Below are 17,959 nucleotides of genomic sequence, written 5' to 3' on the forward strand. Positions count from 1 at the left end.
CTCTGACCAGGATAATGAACTGAACGCTGTGTCTCACTACAGAGAAAGGCCAGGCTCTTCTTGCTATCACTTCCTTGGTTGGGGGTCCTACAGATATCAAAGTGGGAGTATTCTACAAGTCCAACTACCTACCACAGAAGCTGATAAACCCCAGCACCCGGGGACTTGGTAAAATGATGTGAATGAAATCACAGCTTTCCTAGAACTTCGGTCACGTTGCTCTTCAGGTGTCAGTTTTTAGAGACAAACAGGTCACCTGGCCTAGACCCCACGCCCAGGCTGCACATGCTCACACACGCTGCTGACTCCCACACACACAGTTACCTGCTCCTCAGTGATCTGCATGTAGAGGATGATGTAGTAAATCAACTCAGGCAAGGCCTTCTTGACGGTGCTTTTGAATTTGCTGTTTTCCAGGAGAGCGTGGACAAACTCAAAAATGCTAAACACGAGGTTTTCAAAGCCCAGGACTTCACCTACAGGAAGTATGTGAGAGAAGCTCTTAGTGACAAGAAGGCAGAAGGAAGCACAGATACTAAGGAAGTACATCACCTCTGTGAGTCAGGGGTCAGTCAGTCAAAGCCCTCGCTAATTGCGGTTCTCCAGGGAACGGAACAGGGCCCAAGGAGTCAAAGAAGGGAACTCGAGGGTATGAAACACTCTTTGGCTTTTCCAGTAGAAGAGCCAGGGAATTCCCTGGTGGTCCAGTGGTTAGGACTTGGGGCTTTCGCTGATGAGGGCCTGGGTTCAACTCCTGGTTGGGGAATTAAGATCCTGAAAGTCACGCAGTGCAGCCAAAAGAAAGAAAAAAGAATCTGAAACACTGAATATATTTTCCATTGAGAAATTCCATGATTTCATGAGACTTATGCAAATGCTGATGAGGAACAGACTACAGATTTTCAATTTTCGTTTCCCTACATCTAATCCACTGACAGGAAACTCAATGAGAACATTCTCGAGAGAGCAAAGCCTCTAATTTCCTGCCTTTGTCCTGGCTCTTCCTGGCTCCCTTCTCCATGAGGTATACCATTAAGACCAAACATGCTACATACCATCGGAATCCACAGGGTCCTCTACTTCCTCTGTGTAATTGACTTCTGTTCTCACATAAGTATGATGAAGAGTAAAGAAATAGAATTTGCAGTCTGCTTTACACACATTCTACAAGGGAACATGACATACTCCAACACTAAGAGTAGATACTTTAAAAAAGTGGAACCACGTGAATGTGAGACCCAAGGCTCTAGATTCCCAACTGCGGGGGTGGCAGGTCCCTTCCCTCTCCCAGAAAGGATATAAAGCTGCACTTTCAGTGAGGGTGTTCCACACAATGGGCAGAATTTGCTGCATGGAGGACACCATGTGCTTTGGGAAGTTTTTCACCAGGGCTGTCACTGCCTGAGAAGTTATAGGAAAAAACCCGACAGTTACAAGTGATATGGGAGAAAGATTACTGATGTCAGACCACCCTGCAGACGCCCAGCACCTCCCCAACAGAAAGCGCGTACCTTCAGGACCTCCATCTTGAGCCCACTGTCGGATGTGGGGCCCTCCGGGACCTGCAGGGCCTGGACAAAGGCCTCTGTGAACCGCTGCACCACGGGCAAGATCAGGACTCTGGCTGCGCCCTGAAGGCAGAAACTAGGATCAGTCCTGGACTCAGCCCGAATCCATGGCGTCCAGGCACCTCCAAACCGTCCAGGCTCAGGCCCTGGTCAGAAGGCTGTGGCCACAAGGTCACTGGAGGTGTCCCCAGGGTCTGCCGTGTCCTGATCCAACACTGGCGGCTGCTCACCAGAAGCTTCTTTAAACCACTCCTGATCCCAGGGATCAGTATTTCTTAGCTAGGCTGGTCCCACACAGGAGGCAATGAAAGAGCAATAAAGCCCTGGGTGCCAGCCAGTGTGAAATGGATGCAGGACAAGGTGCTAGGAAAAGTAAGACTCAAAGGAAAGGACACCCAGCTACACATGGATGAGGAATCCAGCCAGAATGCTCACTGCATCAAAAGCACGGCTGGCGTGTGCCCAACACACCCCACAAGACGTCAGGGCAGACCAGCTGCCCCGACAGAGGCGTGCTCACCTTCTCCAGCTCCTCCATGTTGCAGATCATGTGGGCGCAGGTGGTGAAGATCTCCACGGCTCGGGAGCGGGTTCGGATCCCGTACACCTGGGGGCGAGGAGAAGCGAGCACATGTGTGTGACCCACCTGTGACCACTCAGCCTTGACACGGGACTGGATCCCCAAGACAGCAGATGTCTACCACTCCTGTCCAGGGGACAGATGTATTTAATCCACAGAATAAAAGGCACCACAATGTGAGAACTTACTAGAATCAGCCTTGTATAAAGGCCTCTGTGGCCTAATCTGACCGAAAACGTGAAGCTGGGGGCACCTCGGAATCCCGACACAGTCAGTGTAGTGCTTCCCAAACACAGCCCCTGGCTGGGGAAGGGGAGGGGCAGCGAGGCTGAAACACCCTCCAGCGGGCAGTCATCAAGCCAGCACACACAGCAACGCCCGAGGGTGCAGTGCGGGAGACTGCCCAGCACGCGGCTGAGGGGCAGGCGGGTGGGCGGCCCCAGAGGGGCCTGGGCGGCCCCGTGGCAGCAGCCTGGAGCTCCAGCAGCCCCTCCACTGTCCCCCAAGAGGCCTGGTCTCCCAGTCGCAAGGGAAGGGGCTGAGGCTCATTCAACGCAGCCCTCGGTCAGCTCCTGCCTTCAGGTCTGGGATCAGCAGCAGACACAACAGGCTGCTGAGAGCCCAGCTCGCTCTCGGCAATGCGAGACCCTACCTCGGCCATGGTGAAGATCTTGTACATCTCTGGGAGGATGACGGGCGCAACCAGCGGCATCTGTGTGTCAGTGACTTCTCGCGTGAATTCTACAGAGAAGAAAGCAGGCAGTAAAAATAACACTGCTTCATAAAGACATTCATGTGACAACTGCTGGACTGCTTTAGGGAGCACGAAGGGAAAGACACTGGCCAGGAGCCCTACCCTGGGGTAGGGAAGTGGTGTGAGTTACTTGCTAGCAGGGAAAGAGAACACTGCAGCGGCAGAGGAGCACACACGAGGCTGTGGAGAGCCCTGGAATCAATCCAGGGTGTGCCCCGTGAGGTGCTGCGCTGCGCTTCCGCCTTTAGTGCTGGTCCCCCTGAAGCCACTGTGAGGCACGTGCCTTCCACTCCAGCCTGCACATGGGGACGGCGTCAACCGACCGAGGTCAGGCTGCTGCTCAGAGGAAGAGCAGGGGTCGTTACCCTGTCAGTCTGGCCGTGGAATGAGACTTTCCCTTCACGTCCAAAACCTCACAAGGCACCGAGACAGCAAGCTGAGCTCAGAAATACGTCACCAAACATGGACCACAGGCCCCAAGCCCGCGTTTGCTCACTTGTCTGCTGCTTAATCAACTGCATTTTGTACTCTGACGCTCATTCCTCAGTTTACCACCCTTCACATAGTTAAGTCCCAAATAAGTTTAAGTCACTTATCAAGTCAGACAAAGTGCAGGACGCCAGCAGCTGCGTCTCCAAAGAGCTTTGAGATGGAAGAGGGTGCTGAGGCCTGTGTGTCAGCGGCCTCAGCGTGACAGCTGGGCTTGCGCTGCCTCCCACCGTCAGCCTTGGTTCTTGTGGATGAACGGTGAGTTTAATGGGAAACCTTGCTAAACCAGGCAGACAGAACAGGGCCTTGAACAGCCCCGACGAGCCTCTTCTCCTCCTTGTCTCCTGTCCACACACAGCACCTTGTGTCCTGCGTGCACACCTGAGCGGCCCCCGGAGCGCGGTCTAGCCTCATGGAGCAGCTCCCTGGTGTGAGGTGGCCACTCTCCACCCACGTCCGCCGCCTCCAGTACAGAAGCACGCCCTGCCAGCTCCTTCCCTGCAGCCGAGTGCAAAGTCATCCCCCCTAGTCACACACAAACTCCCCTAGTCACACACAGCGAGGGCTCTGCAGCAAGACAACTCTGGGGACACGGACAACTACCTTTTCCTCCAGGTTTTACAAGAAGAAGTTGAACTTTGTATTGGCAGACAGGGAAGGAATAGGCTTCCTTTCTTTAGCAGAAAATAGATCTGTTAGTTGATATTTTGGCATCATGAGGTTGTGAATGAAGAATCCTAGAAAGCTCACTCCACAGAAGGGTATAAGAGGTCACCTGAGATGCAGAGCCACGAGCAGGGACGCGCGAGTCTGGGCAGAGAGCGTGTGATTTTCTCAGCAGGGGGGCTGCACATGCCAGGAGCACATATCACAGGTGATCAATACAAGCACATGCAGCTGGGTGGGCGACAAGGCGGGGGCATGGGGAGAGGGGGCGAGAGACCAAACGAGGGGAGGGACTGCTTTTGGACGCAGAACTGGTATAACCATCAATACTGGACCGATGTTGTTGTTCAGTCACTTATTTGTGTCCAACTCTGCAACCCCATAGTCTGTACCACTCCAGGCTTCCCTGTCCTTCACCGCCTCCCAGAGCGTGCTCAGACTCAGTACTAGATGGACTCATAAAATTGGGCCCCCATGCCAAGTTTAATAAATCAAGACCCATAGAAATGCCATTCCTAACTAGGTGAGAATACATGTCAGGTGAGCTTGCAGATGGTGGAGGAGAAAAGGTATGAAACCCTGTATCAAGAGAAGGAACCATGCTTTCTGACACATCAACCGCCAGCGGCTAAGGTCCACACAAGGATTCCCTGAATGCAAAGCAGAGCAGGCGAGAGGAAGCACAGCAGGATCTGCGGATCTGCAGAGACTGGGAGACTCCGCCGTGGGGCGGTACTTAAGAGCAGGTCTTTGAGGGACTGACAGACCACCCATGCTTAGAAGAGCTCCTCACCAAACCTCCTTGGACTAAAAGTTCAAGTATTTTTCTCAACTGCTCAGAACAGAAAGAAAAGACACCAAAGATTACATATTTTCTAAGCTGGCCAAATGAAGGTCCTGATTATACCGTGTGACTGTTATCTTCTTTCCATATTTCCATAAAAACTTGACTATTCTTATCTTTGCACTGAACTACGTAGAGAACACTGTATAATGACGATGATGATCACATCAGCTGCCACCTCCCGCAAACCCGTCATACTGGCACCAGACACCTGACCAGACGAGCTCGCCGAGGCCACCAGGAGCTCCCGCCAGGTGGACGGCACCATCACCCGAGCTTCACACACCAGGAAACTCAGGTTCAAGAGACAAGCAGGTCGGGTCAAGGTGGAGCCAGACTGCGGACTGCAGTCTGCAGGCCGGACCGCCACGCGCGACCCTCTCCCGAGGGGCAGGGTCCCTGATGTGGGAGGGCAGCGTGCAGGTGAGGGCGGGAGGAGTGGGGTGCGCGTGGGGTCCAAGGCCCGAGGCCGGGGCGTGGCACCCATACCTGTCAGCACCCGCATGGCACCGTGGACGGCGCTCACGTCTCCGCTCACCAGCATCTCCATGAGCAGGCTGAAGAGCTGCGGCCAGGCCTCGGGCCAGTCCCAGTGCGCGATGGCCGACACCGCGTAGGCCACGCTGGAGCGCACCTTGCTTATGGACTCCCTCAGGCCGTTGGGCAACAGCTCCCGGATGACGATCTTCGCCTGGAGAGGAGGGAAGCCACCTGCGTCAGACCAGGGTGTGAGGGAGCGGCAGGTCCCTACCCAGTTCAGGCGCTGTGTACCTGTGCAGACGCCATGAGTACTTCACCCAGAGTTCACCCCCGGTATCCAAACTCACGCTGTGCATTACAGGAGCCACCAGGTACAGGTGGTCATTCAAAGTAATGAAAACTAAATGAAATTCTAAACTGAGCCTGTCAGCTGCCTGAGCCCCATCTGAAGCGCTCGGCACCATGAGCGGAGAGCAGCTGTACAGACGGCACACAGAACACTCCCACTGCGGCAAGTTCCAAAGGCCCTCAGACCTCGAGGCGTCATGGGGCCCCAGGACGGCGGCACAGCGGCCGGACCAGGGACGAACGCTACCCCGTGCAACCCGCAAACAATTCTCTGAAGCTGGAATTTTAGATATTTAGGAAACTGAACCTCAGAAGTTAGAATACTTCTAGAACATTTCACAGCTAGTAAAAGGCAGGCTGGAATGTGAACCAGGTCCGCCTGGCACTCAAGCCCTCTCATCTGCAGCACGTCGCCCGGAACGGCAGCCGCCAATCACTCCACCCCCTCCTGCCTGGCCTCGTGACAGCCCCTTCTGGTCGGAGAGTGCTGACACCTCAGGCTCCCACGATGGCCCCTCAAACCTCCACAGCGAGACAGACCAAGTGCCTTTCCTCACCCTTTCTGTGGTCTCAGGAGGCCTGAACTTCTCCGACTGGGCACACCAGTGAGTCTCCACGTACTGTTTCAGGACAACTGAGGCCAGCTGTGGAGGAAACGAGCCAGGTGGGAAAGCAGGAAAGCCTCTCTTCATACCCCGCACACGGGGCCGACACACCATCTGAAGCCTGTCCACATCTGGGGCAAAACTCTAAGTATTTATAAATTGGCCTTACCCTTTTGCTTTCCCATAAGAAAGTTTTACCACCCAGTAAAGAGAAGTCACTTGTACACTGGGCCAGTCAGTCTTGACTTACCTGACGGATCGCCAGTGCCCCCTGGGGATCGACGGTCAACTCTGCCAGGTGGACACCGAATTCTGGAAGAGAAAACGCCACTGTGAGTCTAAGAGCACCCAGGAAAGCCACAGTGGTTTACTGAGCTCTAACCCTGATGCCAACAAGAAAGATCTCAGAGAAGAGTCTGATTCGGTGCCTCCAGAAGTGCTGGTGACGGCTCAGACTAGCTCCTCTGAGAAAGAGGAGCAGGGAGCCCGCAGCGTGGGGGAGGCGCACCATGAACAGGCCCAGCACCTCTCACTCCCCGTCACCGCACACCGTCTTGCCCTTCAAGGTGGCAATACATGCAGCGTCTACTCGAAAACTGGTGCTACCTGACCCCAAAGAAAACTTAAAAGCTGAGACTTCAGGAGTTGCCCAGATCTACACCATCAGGTAAGAGATGATCAAATCTAAGAAAATATGGTCTTAACAGGTTTAGACCTAAAAACACAACTGATACAAGCCAACAGTTTCTAATAAGCAATGTAAGTGGTAATTTCAAAATGCATAATGGGAGCTTCCTTGGTGGTACTGTGGGTAAGAACCCTCCTCTCCACACAGGGGACATGGCTGGATCCCTGGTCTAGAAGACCCCACGTGCCACGGGGTAGAGAAGCCCGGGCTGCCCAACAAGAGACGCCACTGCAATGAGAAGCCCGAGCACTACACCAGGAAAGGCCACGGACACCCAGCACACACACAAGTGCGCACACACACACACACACACACACACACGCACGCATACGGGGATGCTGCGTGCACCACAACCAGGACGGCCGCGCGGCCACAGAGACCCAGCACACATGCGCGCGCGCACACACACACACACACACACGCGCATACGGGGATGCTGCGTGCACCACAACCAGGACGGCCGCGCGGCCACAGAGACCCAGCACACATGCGCGCGCGCACACACACACACACACATACACACACACGAGCATACGGGGATGCTGCGTGCACCACAACCAGGACGGCCGCGCGGCCACGGACACCCAGCACACACACAAGTGCACACACACGCGCGCATACGGGGATGCTGCGTGCACCACAACCAGGACGGCCGCGCGGCCACAGAGACCCAGCACACACACACACACACACACACGCGCATACGGGGATGCTGCGTGCACCACAACCAGGACGGCCGCGCGGCCACAGAGACCCAGCACACACACAAGTGCACACACACACACGCGCATACGGGGATGCTGCGTGCACCACAACCAGGACGGCCGCGCGGCCACAGAGACCCAGCACACACACAAGTGCACACACACACACACGCGCATACGGGGATGCTGCGTGCACCACAACCAGGACGGCCGCGCGGCCACGGACACCCAGCACACACACAAGTGCACACACACACACACACGAGCATACGGGGATGCTGCGTGCACCACAACCAGGACGGCCGCGCGGCCACAGAGACCCAGCACACATGCGCGCGCGCGCGCACACACACACACACACACGAGCATACGGGGATGCTGCCCTCTCACTCCCAAACCAACCCTCTCACACACACACACACACACACACACACACACACACACACACACGAGCATACGGGGATGCTGCGTGCACCACAACCAGGACGGCCGCGCGGCCACAGAGACCCAGCACATATGCGCACGCGCGCACACACACACACACACGCGCATACGGGGATGCTGCGGGCACCACAACCAGGACGGCCGCGCGGCCACAGAGACCCAGCACACATGCGCACGCGCGCGCACACACACACACACACACACACACACACACACGCGCGCATACGGGGATGCTGCGTGCACCACAACCAGGACGGCCGCGTGGCCACGGACACCCAGCACACACACAAGTGCACACACACACACGAGCATACGGGGATGCTGCCCTCTCACTCCCAAACCAACCCTCACACACACACACACACACACACACACAGAGACACACACACACGCGCATACGGGGATGCTGCGTGCACCACAACCAGGACGGCCGCGTGGCCACAGAGACCCAGCACACACGCGCACGTGCACACACACACACACACACACACACACGAGCATACGGGGATGCTGCGTGCACCACAACCAGGACGGCTGCGCGGCCACAGAGACCCAGTACACATGCGCGCGCGCACACACACACACACACACACACACACACACAAGCATATGGGGAGGCTGCCCTCTCACTCCCAAACTGAAATTTAGATCCTTCAACGCGATCCCTGTCAAAATTCCAATGACTGTCCTGTAGAGATAGAAAAACCCATCCTAAATTTCATATGGAATCTCAAGGGATCCCAAATAGCCAAAACAGTCTTGAAAAAGAAGACCTGAACTGGAGGATTCACACGTCCCAACTTCAAAACTTAACTACCAATCTACGGCAACCAACACAGTCTGGTAGTGGCACAGCGACACTCGTACAGACCGGCAGGACAGACCGCCAGGTGCAGAAAGCGCAGTCTGTTCAACAGTGGCGCTAAGGCAACTGGATACCCGTGTGCGGAAGGATTAACCTGACCCTCACCTCATACCAGACACAAAAATTAACTCAAAATGGGTCAAGAACAGGGGGCATGCGGGATCTTAGTTCCCCAACCAGGGATTGAACTCAGGCCCCCTGTATTGGGAGTGCAGAGTGTTAACCAATGGACCGCCAGAGAAATCTTCTGGTCTGAGACTGTCTTAATTCTTCAACTTTAAAGGTTAACTTAGTGGATACAGAATTCTAGGTAGGTAATATATTTTCTATGATCACATTAACTATTTCACTCCACTCCACTCCTGCTTGTATGGCTTCTGAAGAGCAGTCCAATGTAACTGTTAATTCTTGTTCCCCCACAAATAAGGTACTGTTTTCCTCTGACTCCTTTTAAGATCATCTCTCTCTCTTGGTTTTCTGCAGTTTGAATATGCTAGGCACAGCTGTACTTTAGTCTTGCTGGTCCTAACTTGTGTTGAACTAAAATTTTAAGGTAGTCAAATTTATCAATCTTTTGCTGCCTTTGGATTTTGAGTTGTGGTTAGAAAGCCTTTCTTTATGCCAAAGATAAAGAAAAATTCACCCATACTTCCTTCTACATTTTTTGTGGTTTCTTTTTTTAACATATAGATTCTGAATCCCTTTGCCACTTATTTTTTGTATGGTATGAGAATGGATCTAATCCCAAGCGGCTCCCCACGCAGTTGTCCCAGCACCTTTACTGAAGGTCTGTCCTTACTGCAACGTTTTGAGATGCCACGTTTATCAACACTAAACTTCCACAGTTACTCGTGTCTATCTCTAGACTTTCTGTTTTATTCCGCAGTTCTATTTGTCTGTTTGTGTGCCAGTGCCGTGTTGTTTGTTTCAATAATAGAGGCTTTAGGTAAGGTTTCAGTGTCTGCTAGAACTAACTCCTCTTCCGTTTGTTGCTTTTGGTGTTTTGGGAGCTACTCCTTCCAAGCTAACTTTTCGGTGACCTTCAGAATCAACCCATCTCACTCGTCTAGAATGCAGCGCCGTCCTATCCAAGGACAGCTCACCGTCCCATTTGTCCATGCCTGCTTTTAAACCTTTTGGGAATGTTTAAAGTTGCTCCAATAGGTTTCTGCATAGTTCCTGTTCATTTCACTCCCAAGCATTTAATCTTTTTGTTGCTATTGTAAAGGACTTAAAAACAAAACAAAACAAAACCAAACCAAACCACTACTATATCCTCTAGCCTTTTACTGTTTGTGTATATGAAGGCTACTGATTCTGTATTTTAACTTTTCTTGTATCTTTAATTTATGCTACCTTACTGGATTCTTCCTCATTCTTATTACACCCTTATTTTAAGCTACAATTACTGATACAATCCTACGGCACTTAAGTTTCACTCAGGAAAGGAGAGTTTTGCAAGACTAAAAAAGTCGCCACATTCTTTCGATAGCAGTTAGTAAGTTATTAAATCACAAACAGTTCAAATCTGCAGAACTACCTCCAAAGGTACTGAAGTTCATTCTAATTCTTAGGGTTAATCTGGCTAGTTCAGTCTCTATTAAGTTCTCTAAAACCCATTTCTAATAGAGTAAACAATAGGTCCCTACAACCCAAAGATATGGGAGTCCACTTTCCCAATGGACTAACATAGATGGGTCAGGCTGCTTGGACACTGGCCAAAGGTGGAGCTGAGTGAGAGAAAAGCCTTCTGAAGTGCACGTGTGAAACCCACGGAAGGGGAAGAGGGGAAAGGACGCCTCTCAGGGGGCCCCACACACCCTCTGACCTCAGATCCTCGGTATGACAATGGGGGCTAACTTGACGGCTCCAAGTTGGCTAAGAAGCTCAGGATTCTCTCCCCGAACCCTGTCAGCTGATCCTGGTGAGCCTACGTGAAGTCCTTCAGAAAGTCTATAACACACTCATAAATTACCTAGGACACACACTGTTTTCTTTTAAGGCATCATTTCAACAATTTTTGCATGGACCACTCTGATACTGATACTAATGTTCCTGCCAAAAGTACAAGGTCTGGATCATCACTACAGGGACAAAGGAGATCAAGATAAACAAAGTCTTTAACCACAAGGTGTGAAAAAGAAAGATACTGAGGTATAATATGGGACATTTTTGAGAAGGACTTAAAACTTGAGTGGAGACTATAAAGCTTAAGCCGATCTGATTAATTACCTCCCAATGCAAGCACAGAGAGTGGTGGAGTGCTCACACCGAGGCTCCCAGAAGCGTGAAGGAACCAGGCCTTCCCCACCAGCCCACCCTGCACCCATCAGAAGAGTCGTTACTGCAGGGAGACCAGGCGGACTCTCCACAGGGGTCCTTTCTCATCAACCCGAGAACCTCCACGTCCACTCTTTTTAAAGAAGAGCTTTGTGTGAACACTCGTTTTCCATCCAAGGCCATGAGGAGGTGGCAGTCTGGTGAGGGTCACAGTAACCGGGAGCTCTTCACTCAAACATAATCTTTAAATTCATCTTGTTCTGGAACCTATCAAAGATCACACCCCAATTTCCACCAATCACCATGCTTCACACATCACTGAGACTGCAATAAAAGATGGTGAGAGGAAGAGACCATGAGAAGATTAAGATCCATGTGGGGGCCCAAAAACCTACGCCAGCCGGGGGATTTGTACCTACAACCCGGTTCTACAGCGGACTTTGTCTGAAAGTTTATTTCTGCCACAGAGGAAAGAAGAGGTTTGAAAGTTCAAAAATATGAATCTCTGCTCAAAAGCTTTAATGGAAATCAAAATCTTCAAAGAGTACCACCTAAGGACAAATCTTTAAAACAGAATGGATAAACAGAATAGATTTTCTTCACTACAGGCTCCCAGAGTTTCAAAGACAGTGACATGATCAACTTTGGTTTGGAAACCCCCAAAATTCAAAGACAAAGAGCTCATATGCACTAGGTTAAAGGGGGATGTAAGAGGGAAGATAGCAATTTTATTTAACCTAATTTATTCTAGACTATACACCCATCATATATATAGGCTATCTGTCACAATAGAGGAGTTTCATACCATAAGATTTAATTTTATTTCCAGTTAATTTTAATTTACTTAAAAAATCGTAAGTGTGACAAGATAGGACAGTGGTGCTCTGCAGATGGTGACCTCTGTGCTCTATAAAAGTAACACACAGGATGAAATGCCAGGAAGAAACCCTCAAGCTCTCTGACTTTAAATCTTATCAATACCACTGCCTTATCCACTGGTGACTTCTGTGAAGTAGGAAAAAATCCTATATACAGACATTCACTTAACAGAGATCATACAGTCGTTTTTGATGCAATATAACTAAGTAAATCCATAAAGAAAAAAGTATTTTTATTTTAATGTGTGTTGGGGGATTTTCAGTTTTGCTGAAATTAACATAATTTCTCCAGAAAGCATGAAAACACCTGAGTGACTCACTCTGGGATGATTAAGGCAGAGAAAATACAAGAGACACAGACAGGCATCGCTCGCTTACTTTGTCTTGCTTGAAAACGACAAATACAGATTAAAGCAAGATTCAATCTATGAAGTTAAGCCTAAGAGGGACATTCTCAAGTGGGCTATATGAAGTCAGCTTTCTCAAGCCATTTTCCTTAAGAAACTTCATTTCTCTGGTTCCCTCTCCCAACTAACCCTGTGAACCTGGGTTAACATCAACTCCCAGTGGGGCAGGGTTAACCTTTGACCCGACCCCACATGGCGCCCTCGAACCTCCTCTGGAAGATGCCTCTCAGCTCTCTCCAGACCACCCTCTGGCCTTTCAGCCTCTGCTGCCGTCCGTGGTTTTCCGTGCTCCCCTTTCTTTCACTTCACCCCACCAGGCAAAAACAGGATCCTTCCACAGCTTGACGTGGAAGCGAGGCTCCAAGGACAGCATGGGGGAGAAAGGACAAGCTGAGAAACACAAGCTCCCGGTCTCAGGGGCGGCAAGGAGAGCTCCTGCACCAAGAACTGGGGGCCAGCCTGTCTGGGAAGGACGGAGTCTCTGGGGAAGCCCCCTTTCTCACAGGACTTTCACAAAACCACAGCTGAAAGGAAAAAGAAAACTCCACCACTGGCCTTTTTCCGAGCGCGGCCGCCTTCCGCTGGGCTCAGTGCCCGCCACGCGCCCAGGAGTGCGTCTGGGTCCTGGAGGGGCTCCCTTCGCAGCTGACAGTGCTTTACGCTACACTGCAAGAGAGCCAGAAAAACACCCGTGAGAGCCGGGAAGCAGACCTCGGCCCACAGGCTTGTCTCGAGGCACCAGAGACGGAGTAACACAGACATCTGGGAGCATGAGATGCCAGGAAAAGCGAGAGAGAGAATCCCCCTCCCCAGCTCAACACAGCGGTGGTGGGAGGAAAGGAAAAAATGTATTTCCTGTGACCTATCTGCTGGGAGCAAGACATAAAAAACTAAGTCAAGGCCAAATGTCTTCATTTCTAACAAACAAACAAAAAATCACTAAAAGAAAAAAGTGACCTAGGCTCTCACATCATATAAGCAAGTGTACTGTCTGCCCTGCAGTGCAGGGGACATGCATCTGACCCTTGGTCAGGGAACTAAGATCCACGTGCCACGGAGCAACTAAGCACGCATGCCACAGCAAAAGATCCCAAACGACAAAAGGCAGAACTTGAGGGTGTGACTGAGGCCCGACACAGCAAAATAAGTCAGGAGCAAAACAAAGTCTGTACTATGCTGGCCTGGGGAATCAAAGCTTATGAATGAAAGCAACACACTGCCCCACTCAGGTGATGCTGCTCTCAGAGGAGAGCAGACAGAGAAGAAAAGAAGGAAACAACTATGTTCTGAGATAAAAAAATAGGTCAAGCATAAATACACCAAAAATAAAGAGCTGACACTCTTAAAAGCCACGATCTTGTTGGAAGTTACACACACACACACACACACACACAGAGTTAAAAAAGCTGAGCAGAGAACATTAGACTTTGATGTAAGAGACCCTCAACAGCTCACAAACTTTCCTTCTTTTATTTTTTTTCAAACTTTCCTTCTTTTAAATGACCAGGTTTATAAGATGTGTGATATGATCCCACCTATTAAATAAAATGGAATTAGAATAACACTTGAACAGATCAAAAAGACTAATTCTTACTTTATGGAGGCAGAACTAAATTCCTACAAACACTGTTGATAAAACACAAAATCGCAACCTTCTTAAGGAAACAAACGGTACCAATCATCTGCTGGAATTTTACTGTGCGGCCCAGGATCCTCCAAATTCTGAAGTGATAAGCGTCTCAGTGCAGGCTGGCAGTGCTGTCTGAAGAAGGTGGCACCATGCCCTCTGTCCATCAGCTCTGTTTACAGGCCTGCACGAGTCAGGAAGGCTTGCTGGGTTCCCTCAGGTTCCCAGTGACTGGGGAAAACAGCAAGCCCAGGGACTCAAGAAAATCACTCCAGCACACCAGGCTGATGGGAACAGCCCGTCTTCATCCTTTCAAAGCTAACCCACTACCCGAGTCAGGTGGACCTCTCACACACATACACTTCTTTGGCTTAAGAGAACAGACTCCTATACTGGAAAATACGGGAACTGGGGGGAGATGAGTTATTTCCTGGAAAATACCTGCTTGCCGGCTGAATGACCCAGATGTACCTTGGGCTCCAGCACCTCAATTTTCCATAGTAACTGCTTCTTAAAATCTCCTCTACACCAGACTCTGGCCAGAGCATGACAACCTCTCTCGTCTGTCTACTTAACAGGGAGTTTACAACTGACCTGTGTCTTCCCCCCCAAATTAAATGAGATTCTTCCACTTAAATCTCCAAGATTTGGGGTCATCACTTGGCAGCCAAGGAAGGTAACAGACCTGCTTGTCAAAGGGAACAGACTACTTAATCTCAAGTATCACCTGGAACCAGTCTCCCATGCGAGGCAACAATCAATGGCTCATAAAGACAGTGTGGCTATTCGAGGGGTCTAGAAACAACCATGACTGGTTGTCATCCAACCCTGGGCCTCATGGATCCAAAAAAGGATCAAAAGACCACAAATAATAATAGCAACTCCCAGATTTCCCATTAATGCCCAAGTTTTAAGGAAGTGTATTTTCTAGGACCAGAAAGCAAGGTTTCTCCTACTAGTATAAAATTAAAACAGGAAGCAACTTCAAAGGAATGGAAAAGATTCATTCATTTGCAAGAACAGCTGCTCGCCTTGGCCTGCAATTTTCTAACACTGGGAGCAAGTGAAGCAAGGCCCTGCCCGCTTCACCAGGGCAGACAGCTGGCTAAGGCCTGGCTGGGAAGTCACGTGCTGTGTTTTCCTTAAAGAAGAACGCAACCACGAAAAGAAACATGTGAAAATGAGAACATGAGACAGAAGGTACTCTGCACCCAATGTGCCAAACGCCACAAGGAGAGGAAAAGAGAGAAGCAAGGCACTGTATCTGAGGGAGGGATCACCACCCTCCATCTCAGAAACAGGTTACTGAAAGGGCTTGCTCTCTCTAGTTTTCACTTAACAGGAATTAGAATATTTAAACATCTAAATAACCTCCAAAGGGTCCAAAGTACTGCATTCAACTCCACAGACTCGATAAAGCCCTGCACATTACATCCCGAACCTGCGTCTGTGCCTTCCTACTGGGTCCCCAGCAGCAGGCAGCTGCAGCACACCTCCAAGCTCGTTCCCAGTAAGTTATGCGAGGTGTGTGTGTCAATCTATTCCCATCAGTGGCAGAGACCAAGTGCAAAAATTCTGCCCTTCTGTTTAATTTTTCATTTTGAGATCCAAAAAGATGAAGTAAGAGAGCAGAACTGCAAGAAGATCTCAAGATGATGGCTGACTCTGCCTAGATGGGCCCGTGGTGCTGGCCATGGCGGAAGGGCCCAGAGCCCAGCTGCTGCTGGACAGCTCTAACAGGAGCCAAGGCTTGCCTTCCCTAGGGGCACCGGGCACCCTGGTACCACCCAGGGAAGGCACCATATCTTCAACATCGCTCAAGTAGTAACCTGAATGTGACAAAGTTCCTCTGCTTCTTTCTCTTTCATGCCCAAGGGAGGCAGAGGCGTTAGTGGGAGTAAACGCATTTCACCTAGGAGGCAGAGAACTCCCGTACGTCAGTCTGCACAGGGCTCTCAAAGAGCTTTCTCCTGCCCAGTGGCTGCTCCTCTTACAGGGTCTGACATTTCACAAAACAATGGCAGTTAAAACGGACCTTCAAAATGGTCCTCAACCCGCAAAATTCCAGATCTCAACGTATTACCAGTAGTGACAACTTAGTTTTCCAAGAGCTTTCTCATGCTGTGGTTGAGTATAACATCAAATTCATGGGAGCTTTGTGTTATTTAACAAAAAACAACTCCTCAGTCCATAGGAGCGCCAACTCCCATGGCCAATCTGAGGGGCGCTGGGGCCGTCCCGCTGAGCTCGGGGAGTCCGCAGGTTTGGAGTTTTGCCTACGAAGCCCCGACAGGCCAACCGTGTTCCCGACAGAAAGCCCGAGCGGATTGCCCTCGTCGGGTTTCAGGATCCAACGCTCGTCGGAGCGTGGCTGCCCCGGGCCTGAAGAAAGGCCCGCTCGGCAAGAGCTGGCGGACAACCTCAAACCAAAGGCTTGTCTCGTCCTCCATCACTCTCGAGCTCCCATTAGGAGGAGGGGGACAAAGACGCAAAGACAAAGGACGCCCGGCCCCTCAGAATAGAGCCGGCCGATCGGAAGACGGGCGGGGCGGGGAGGAGCCCGCACAGTGACCGACTCCCGGGGACGCGTGCGGAGGCCCCGCCAGGCCCCCGGCGGACCGCCGCGCCCGGGAGCGCGCCCCCACACCCCAGCCCCCAGTCTCGAGCCCCGGGCTGCCCGGAGCCCTCCGCGTCGCCGCCCAGTCCGGCCCTCCAGGCCAGGCCTCCCCGGGCCCAGTCTCCGGCCAGCGGCCACCGCGGCCCAGACCCGCCGCCCTCGCGGTGGCCCGCCTCACTCACCCTCCGTCACCTCCAGCACCTTAATCTGCTCCTCAGCGGCTGCCCGCACCTCCTGCACCGGGGACAGAATCCCGGTGAGCGTGTCCACCAGCGCCTCCTTCAGCCCCTGGGCCACCGGCCCCGGCAGTCCCGACGCCGCGCCAGCCGCCGCCGCCGCCGCCATCTTGCTCCGCGCCGCGCGCCCGCCCCACGGCCCGACCCGCCGCCGCCGCCGGACGGCTCCCGCGCGCGGCCAATCCGCAAAGCCGCGCCTGCGCACTGGCCGGCGGGAGCGCGGGGCGGGGCCGCGGCCCGAGCCTCCGGAGACAGCGCCGCCTGCCGCGGGAGCGAGAACTGCATCGTCTCCACAGGACCCCGACCCGGGTGGCGGAAGAGCGGCGGCCAACGGCCAGCGCGCCGCGTCCGCTGGAGCGCAGCCCTGACTTCCACAGGCACGATTCCTCAGGTGTAAGACACCACGTCAGAAGAGGGCAGGATGAGGATCTGTGGACAAGGCTTTAGGGAGAGGATCTGGATTAGCGCCTACTTCAAACCAACCTCTTTTGCCCCCAAACAAGCGAGTTTTCCTCTCAGCCCCAGGAATCCAAAGGTCGGGGGAAAGAATCTGAAGCGCCTGGAGCCCATTGGTTTTTCAGGTGGGTGAGTCCAGCCTCAAAGACTGGCCAGGAGCGACTGCCGTGGGAAAGGGCATTCCTTCCAGAGGAAGTGCTTATATGGCTATTTGAGAGTAAGCCCTGTTAGTTGAGAAACTATAAGTTTTTCCCAAGGAAATTATGGCTGGACCTTAAAGAGGTGGAACAGTGAGTGGTTAATATGGCCATCCTGGGCCGACCGGGGGCGAGTCTCAAGGCGTAGACACTCCTGAAGCCTGGAGGGCTGCTGAGAGGGGTGAGCAGTGCAGGGCAGGGGGCTGGATCCCTTGTTGGACCAGGA

The 17,959-nt window shown here is 52.1% G+C and overlaps 1 protein-coding gene across 1 annotated transcript in view; it reads right to left on the reverse strand.

The window, feature by feature from the left end:
- IPO9 (importin 9) overlaps positions 1-17,240 on the reverse strand; it is a 38,025-nt gene extending 20,785 nt beyond the window's left edge. Inside the window, exons 1-10 of the mRNA XM_065936374.1 lie at positions 17,027-17,240; positions 6,585-6,646; positions 6,287-6,373; positions 5,391-5,592; positions 2,801-2,889; positions 2,089-2,175; positions 1,512-1,631; positions 1,301-1,401; positions 1,056-1,114; positions 325-476 (exon numbers count right to left, since the gene is read on the reverse strand). Coding sequence (XP_065792446.1) covers positions 325-476; positions 1,056-1,114; positions 1,301-1,401; positions 1,512-1,631; positions 2,089-2,175; positions 2,801-2,889; positions 5,391-5,592; positions 6,287-6,373; positions 6,585-6,646; positions 17,027-17,189 — 1,122 coding nt within the window. The 5' untranslated portion in view covers positions 17,190-17,240. The remainder of the gene's footprint in view (positions 1-324; positions 477-1,055; positions 1,115-1,300; positions 1,402-1,511; positions 1,632-2,088; positions 2,176-2,800; positions 2,890-5,390; positions 5,593-6,286; positions 6,374-6,584; positions 6,647-17,026) is intronic.
- Between the last annotated feature and the right edge of the window lie 719 nt (positions 17,241-17,959).

Source organism: Muntiacus reevesi, chromosome 5 (genome assembly GCF_963930625.1).
Source record: "Muntiacus reevesi chromosome 5, mMunRee1.1, whole genome shotgun sequence".
Classification (NCBI taxonomy): Eukaryota; Metazoa; Chordata; class Mammalia; order Artiodactyla; family Cervidae; genus Muntiacus; species Muntiacus reevesi.